Here is a 7,646-nt window from a genome sequence, read left to right as displayed (position 1 = left end):
GGATTTGGTAGATGAAAACTGAAAGAAGCCCATCGTATATATATATATATATATATGTATGTTTGTGTGTCTGTGTTTGCCCCTCCAACATAGCTTGACAACCGATGCTGATGTTGTTAGGTCCCCGTAACTTAGCGGTTCGGCAAAAGAGACCGATAGAATAAGTACTAGGCTTACAAAGAATAAGTCCCGGGGTCGATTTGCTCGACTAAAGGCGGCGATCCAGCATGGCCACAGTCAAAGGACTGAAACAAGTAAAAGAGACTATGAAACTAGCTTTTAAACATCGAATGGCTATGGAGATTCACCGGAATAAAAAAAAATAATCAAAAGGGATCCACAGGTAAAAAAAATGGTTGAGAAACCCTGTTTTAAGTGATACTAGTTACTGTTACTAACATGCAGTAAAATTTGAAGACTTATTTATGTTATAGTAATATCCCAAGCTACAAATCTGAGTGAACTAAACAGTTCCCCAAAGATTCAACTGTAGTTCCTTTCAGCACTAACTCAGCAGATCTTTGATGGCAAATAACTGAGCAAAAGAAACTACGAGTCTTTCTGTGACCTTCAAATTTAAAATTGTGAGGTATGCTGTGAAGATTTAAGACTTAAAACAGAATAGTTTTGAGGGGGGGATTAAGGCTACACATGTCTGTGGAGTGCTCAGTCACTTGTAGGTTAATTTTATGAGCAAGCTGTTCCATTGATCAGATCAACTGAACTCTCATTGTCATAACTGACAGGGTGCCAGTCACAGAGGCTCTGTAAAGGGTCATAGGCACTGCCTTCCACCCTTGGCTAAAAGATAAAAATAAATTAAAATATAATTTGATAGACAACACAATGACAGTACGATCTGGGCTTTTGGCTTTGTAGTAGCCCAGCACATTAAACCTCATAATCAAAATCTACATTAAAATAAAGTCTAGGTGTATGTATGTATTTTAGAATAAGGCACACTGAGATGGAAGGTGAATTAACCAACTATAATATAGTGCAAGACACAAATGTGAAAGATGAAGTTAAAAATAGAAAAATATTTTAAAATTTAGACATTGAATAACAGTAACATTTTAGCGTTTAAACCAGCCAAATCTGGCAAAAATATTCTACCTGTTTTATGTTCAAACTGGCCATATGTGGCCTCTCACACCAACCCTACAATATCATTGAAAAAATTAAGTTCCCTCATTAAAATCTTAAAGCTACAAGATAATGCACGATTAATTCAAAACAATCTGAATGCTTAAGGGTTAAACAGATTGAGTGACAAGATAGAAAATATTACCTAGTCTAAATTTCATATACATTGAGATGGACCCTAAATCAGAAATATAGCTAAGAAATAATTCTCATGAAAGAACTATAAATATCTTTTTAATGGCTGTGATCAATAATTGAAAGATAAAAATTGACGAGATTTTATGAAGAATTAAATTTTATATCTTAAAATTGGTTCAGTAACAATTTTGAAGTATACAATGATTCTTGATAACTGTGAACGAAATGACATTAGTGAAAGCGGAGAATGGTGTTTTAATCAAGATAGTTATACACATTAATTAATTTAGCAAAGACAGACGTCCTTATATAAACTGGAGTGAAATATAAAACGTCTGACTTAGTTAGCCCACCGCCATTTCTGTCTTTGAAAGTTCTGTTGTTGATGAGCTTTCTGTGCCATGCGAGTCATCATACCTCTCTGGACAGGAGGATGTGTATTGGGAAAACGGAGAGGGGTACCACTGTTACTCCGGGTCGTCATAGCACCAGTGTGAAGGGGATTATTAACATTGGCTGAACGAGTATTTGCACCTAAATGTGGTGAATCTGGGACATGGCGAGTAGAAGCCATGGCACCAGTGTGGCCAGGTATGTTGGCACTAGCTGACCGAGTATTTGCACCTGGAGTTGGTGCATTTGAAATGGTACCAGTAGGACCTGTAGCACCAGAATTAACAGTCTGTTGGTTTGGATTTCTATTATTTGGTGTTTTTGGAATGGTCTCAGCTGGAGCAGTCTTCATATAAACAGAGCTAGTTGCAGCAGTCTTCATTGAAACAGAGCTAGCTGGTACAGTTTTCATAGAAACAGAGCTAGCTGTAGCTGGAGTCTTTGCAGTTGTTGCTGCAGAGGTACTCGCCTTATTTTGTGGGGTCTTTTCAACAACAGTACTAACATTTGTATTAGAGGCACTTACTGCAGCAGACAAAATTTCATCTAAATTAATTTCAGTTATGTCTGTTGTAGAAAATTCTTTTGCAATGATAGGGGTAAGTAACTGAGCTGTTCTGGTCATTCGTGGTGAAACAGTTGCTGTAGCCTCTGGAGATTTCTGCTGGGACAAACTCGTTTTTGGAGATGTGGTTTTCTTTGATGATTTAGATGGTGAAAGTAAAGACTTCTGTGGTTGTGGATCTTTCACGGAAGAGTCTGTTTCATCTACAATAAAACTTGATTTTGGAGGAGGCTGCTGAGGTGATGACCACATGCTGAGTAGGTTACGCACATGACGCAGTTGACAGAAAGGAGATGTCTGGAAATACATAAAAAAAACAACAGTTTGATATTTTAGAATGAAAAAGGAAAATAACATCATCATCATCATCATTATTTAACATCCGTCTTCCATGCTATCATGGGTGGGACGGTTCCGCAAGAGCTGGCCAGGCCGAAGCCTGCACCAGACTTCTGTTAAATTACGTGTAAAACTAAAACATATAACAGAGAATGAGGAGGTAGACAGACATAGCAAAGTATGTTTTAGTAGTACATGGGACTAGTATTGTGGACAGAGACTTAGTATAAGGGATTGATAAGGTAGACAAACACTCAGTAAATGGGGTTAGATGTGATAGACAAAGACTTAGCAAAAGGAGCTAAATGTAGTACACAAACACGTAATAAAAGGGGTTACATACAGTAAGAGAGGAACTTAGTTAATGGTCTAGAGGCAAATAGTAACTTAGTGAATTTGTGTGTGATATATGTGTTTTACTGAAGCTGCTACTCAGAGTTTCATTTAACTGATTGCCAGAATATCATGAGTATTTTGAATAATATTATGGTTTATGAATGTTAAAATGATAACTGTTTAGCAACTCATCAAATAAACATTTAAACCTGATTGGACAGGGCATAATTACTTTTTCAAAATAACAAGAATCTGGTGGATGAAAACAACTGGCCATATTGGAAAAATATAAATCGCTTTATATATGTGGAAATAATAAACTCAAATTTTAAAAAAAAAGTCCTTTTAGAAATCAATAGTACAAGCAAAATAGGTATATGAGATAAAAATTAAAACTGAAGTTAACATTTAAGACATAGGCAAATAAGTATCACACAAAAAAACAGTATAAAATGAAAGCAAAATTAAATAAATAAGATTACTGTAAAGAAAGGTGAAGTTGCAGACATGGAAGAAAGAGGAATACATAGAGGCTAAAAACGAAGTTGGGGTGGAGAGTGAAAAAGGGAAGAAACCAGAGTATTGTTCTGTAACTCATGACTGTCTGACGACCAGTTTCATGAAACTCATTTGTGCAGCCTTTATCTTGCATATATTACAACCCAATGAAATAAATCAAGATCAGCAAATAAAACTATTCCCACTAGTGACATGGCTTACCTTTTCAGGACTGGTGGAATCACAGATACCAAAATATTCTGCCAGGATGATACAAATCTCAGCCCAAGCAACTATTTTCTTCTTTGAAGGGAAGTCATGACCAGCATGTACTGAGAGAGCTCCTGAAGTACATTTTTCCACTGCATCGTTTAACAGATTCAATTCCATTTCTAGCACCTCTGCAGTTTGGCATGAATCAATGTTTACCCAGGGACACCAATTGCGGTGCTCTGAAACAGGGTCTAAGCTATCTTTAATACTCTGAAATAAAATTTTTTTAAATTTAATAATAATAATAAGATGCAGCACGGAATTTTGTCAGTGAACAGGTCACAGTCTCAAAGTGACGAAAATATTTTGGCAAATTAAATTTAAATGTTGAAGTGAATCTAACGGTTTTTGTGTTTCTTAAATGGCTTATAAACACCTTCCATGCTGCAATAATAATAGCATCGAAAAATACCTTAGGAATGAGAACCCAGGTTCAAAATTTCCCCAATACACCTGATGAAAGCTGGAGGGTGTATCAGCCGAAACGTGCTAACAACAAACAAGATGAGGACAAATATCTGTCGAATGTAAATAATGTATATGACACTGGTTTTAAAGATAGTGGTAAGTGGTATGTATGCGTGTGTGTGTGTGTATATATATATATATATATATATACCCAGGACTATTCCCCATTTTTTTTAAGAAAGGATAACCACAAGACACACACCAGGCATTCCATTCATTTCCCAGCTCATATAGGCGAGCTCCGTCCTATGCTCAGGCCAGGGCATAGAATGCAACCCCCAAATTCACTCATCCATCCACTAACACTCTCCAAGCTTTCCTATCATTTATAAACTCTCTTGCCTTTCTCACTCCAACACCTGTAACCACCAAAGCTTTCCTCACTCCATCGATCCATCTACACAAACCGAGGTCTGCCTCTGGTTCTGTTGTCTACCACTTCTGCCTTCATCACCCTCTTTACCATTCGCTCTTCATCCATCTGTTTAATGTCCATTTTTGATGCTGGTATGGGTTAGACGGTCTGAGAGAAGCTGGCCAGGCTTCAACTGTCTGTTTTGGCATAGTCTTTATGGCTAGATACCCTTCCTAATGCCAACCATTTTACAAAATGTACTGGGTGTTTTTTACATGCCACCAGCACAATTACATTTCACCTGGTACCAGCACAAGTGCATTTTGTGTGGTAGCAGCACTTGTAAGAAGACAAAGACTTCTCGGCTGTAAATGACACGTGGCTACGTTTTCAAGTTTGAGTTAATGGTTAAAGAAGAAATTTAAAAACCATTTCAACATAACTTTACTATTGCCATTTGATTTCTTTTGTTTGGTTTTATCCCCATCGCTCCCTATGGTGGATAGATCATTGAGGAATTTTTCTTCACTGTTCTTGACTTAAGGCTGCCCTAAAGCTTTCTACTCCCAGTTCTTGTTGGTGTTGAACTGTCATTGATGCTTCCATAACTTTGAGTCTTTCTAAATAGGACTTTAAGCAAACCCATTTTTACTTCTGGGAGCTGGTCCATTTTAGTCTGGCCTCTATCCTTTGGTCTGTCCAACAGGGGAAGACCTACCAGGAACTTGGAACTCTGCTGGTTTAGCTCGCAGGGTCAATGAGACATACAAGCCACTACACTGCAATGAGGATAGGACCTTGTAGAAGACTGCCACATGTGTATACACTGTAAATCATCACTGATAAACAACATTATAGCAACAATTATGAAATCTGTTACCACTTCCAAATATTAAGATTCCTTGAATGGGACTGAGCCAATGATTAGCATCTGATCCTTTCAGTCTAAACAGTAAATCCTAGTAGCATCAGTAAACAGTAACAAACAACATAGAATACGTCAAATTATAGACAGTTTACATTAATAACAGTTTACAATAACTGATACTCACAAGTTTAATGCGTTTCTCATTCACAGTATTATTAGATTTCTTTCTTTTCCTTGTATGTGGTGTCTCTGGTGCTTTTGTGAATACGTGCCCATTTAAGTTAGGTGAAGATGCAACCCGAACATAATTCCACAAAGCAATATGACGCTGGCAGTACTTGCAGATAATCACATCTTCACTCTGGCTGTTAATACAAAGGGAGTAATTTTAAAACCAAAAGGACTTCCCCTGGATGAAATATTGCAGCCGAAAAGCATTTAAACAAAACATATACATTAACTATGCGACATCAATATTTACATTGTTAGAGCTGCTTCTAAATTGAAATTTAATTTCATATATGTGTGTGTGTGTGTGTTTATATATATATATATATATATATATATATATATACATACATACATTTGTGCCACTGTATAGTGGTTGGTGTTAGGAAGGGCATCCAGCCATAGAAACCATGCCACAACAGACAATTGGAGACTGGACAGCTCCTGTGAAACCATCCAACCAATGCCAGCATGGAAAACAGATCCTATATTTTTGTAGTCTCCATTATATTTTTTCAAAAACCAATTTGTACTTATCTTGTTCTGATCTACAGCAGATTTTATCTTGGTGCTACCAACTATCAATCTTTGCTCAAGTCAACTTGCAGCTATTTGGTAATCCTGCATTAAGTCATAATTTATCTTTAATTACCTTTGAACTGAGTGGAAGGAGACAAAGACTCATAACTTTTTAGACATGACACAGATGATATATCCAGCAGGGTCAACATAGCTAAAGACCAACAGACATCAACTGGATAGTTTGTAACAGTCTATATTGGTTGATCTTATCACTATTGTTAATCTAAAACTCAGGTGGGTTATTTACATTGAATGCCTAGCACTTATCAACCTTCCAATCTGCCATTTTGATATAAAAAAAAAAAGCATTTTAAACACCAATTTAAGTTGGAAACAACAGGCTCAGTGACTGGACTTTGAATAGTTGTCCATCAAAACTGTGCTACTGATTAAACTTCAGAGCATGTTCCATCTTCTATTCTTAAATTAGATACTATAAGCATTTTTATTTCTTGCTTTTTAATAATTAGGAAGAGAATTTGTTAGTGATTTAGTACTAGCAAGATAGGCTATACTATTAATGTCTAACAGAGCAATCTGTCCTCCTTTGGATTGACATTCATAATCATAAATAACTCACAACCATTGTTTTTCTTGTCTCCATCTCAAATTGCTGTTTAAAATGTTTAATAATAATATTTGCATTGAAATCTCAGCTACCAATAACCTGACATCTTAATATGAATAATATTCATATTAAGGTTATGTATAGCTGTCACAGCATTAGCTAGACAGGTAACTACATGTTACTCAACCTATTAGAAATAACAGCCAAATTACCTACAAGAGCAGCTACATCTTACCGAAAATATGATGGGAGAGCTAAAACCCAAAAATTAATATATCTATTGTTATTGCCTTTTTTTTACTAAAATTGAAGGAAAAACTTCAGTAAAAGAAACAAGTAACAGTAATCTTATTCAACAGTAATAAATAGATAAGATAACTAACCTTGTTGACCACCCACACACAGCAAGTGGTAATAATTTGTTGAGGTTAGGTTTTATATCAGATTCTATGAATTTGGCTTCAAAGACTTTACACAACTTATTCCAAAAGTTTGGTAAGAGTACCTACAAAGAGAAAAAAATATTAAGAAACCATTGAAGAAACAAATATTGTGGACAGCTTGCCGACAACATACAGATACATTATAGCACTCAACAGAATGGTGTTGTTCTAGTAGTAGTGGTGGTGGTGGTAGTGGTGCAGTAGTATGACCACAAGAGCAATAATGTGTAAAATCTGTTAAGGACGAACAAGGATCTGTGTTGAAGATATTAAGATTTCCTAGAGTACTATTCAGTTACGGAAGAATTAAGGCAGTCAGTATATAACTAATCTTAGTAGACTGTCAGAGGGGTTAGAAGCCATCAACTACATGACTAGGAAAGCAACTAATGTAATATGTCAGAGCAATTCTGAAGATGTTTTTGTCTAACCCATTCTAACATGAC

The 7,646-nt window shown here is 36.1% G+C and overlaps 1 protein-coding gene across 1 annotated transcript; it reads right to left on the bottom strand.

Moving 5' to 3' along the window:
- Window positions 1–1,423: 1,423 nt before the first annotated feature.
- LOC106878602 (uncharacterized) lies at window positions 1,424–7,287 on the bottom strand. Its single transcript, XM_014927868.2, has 4 exons — window positions 7,141–7,287; window positions 5,564–5,744; window positions 3,638–3,898; window positions 1,424–2,539 (listed from the first exon to the last, which is right to left on the bottom strand). Exons 3-4 carry the CDS (start codon window positions 3,803–3,805, stop codon window positions 1,625–1,627), a joined length of 1,083 nt encoding a protein of 360 aa, XP_014783354.1. The 5' UTR covers window positions 3,806–3,898; window positions 5,564–5,744; window positions 7,141–7,287; the 3' UTR covers window positions 1,424–1,624.
- Between the last annotated feature and the right edge of the window lie 359 nt (window positions 7,288–7,646).

Source organism: Octopus bimaculoides, chromosome 4 (assembly GCF_001194135.2).
Source record: "Octopus bimaculoides isolate UCB-OBI-ISO-001 chromosome 4, ASM119413v2, whole genome shotgun sequence".
NCBI lineage: Eukaryota > Metazoa > Mollusca > Cephalopoda > Octopoda > Octopodidae > Octopus > Octopus bimaculoides.
The sequence above is the reverse complement of the archived record's forward strand: the minus strand, read 5'-3'. Positions and strand labels throughout refer to the sequence as shown.

What these genes read in the sequence shown, in the direction of transcription:
- LOC106878602 (XM_014927868.2), bottom strand. Translation starts at nt 3,805, where the DNA reads ATGGAATTGAATCTGTTAAACGATGCAGTGGAAAAATGTACTTCAGGA. An exon ending in ATTCCACCAGTCCTGAAAAG is followed by an intron (nt 2,540 to 3,637) that starts GTAAGCCATGTC and finishes ATGTATTTCCAG; the next exon opens with ACATCTCCTTTCTGTCAACT.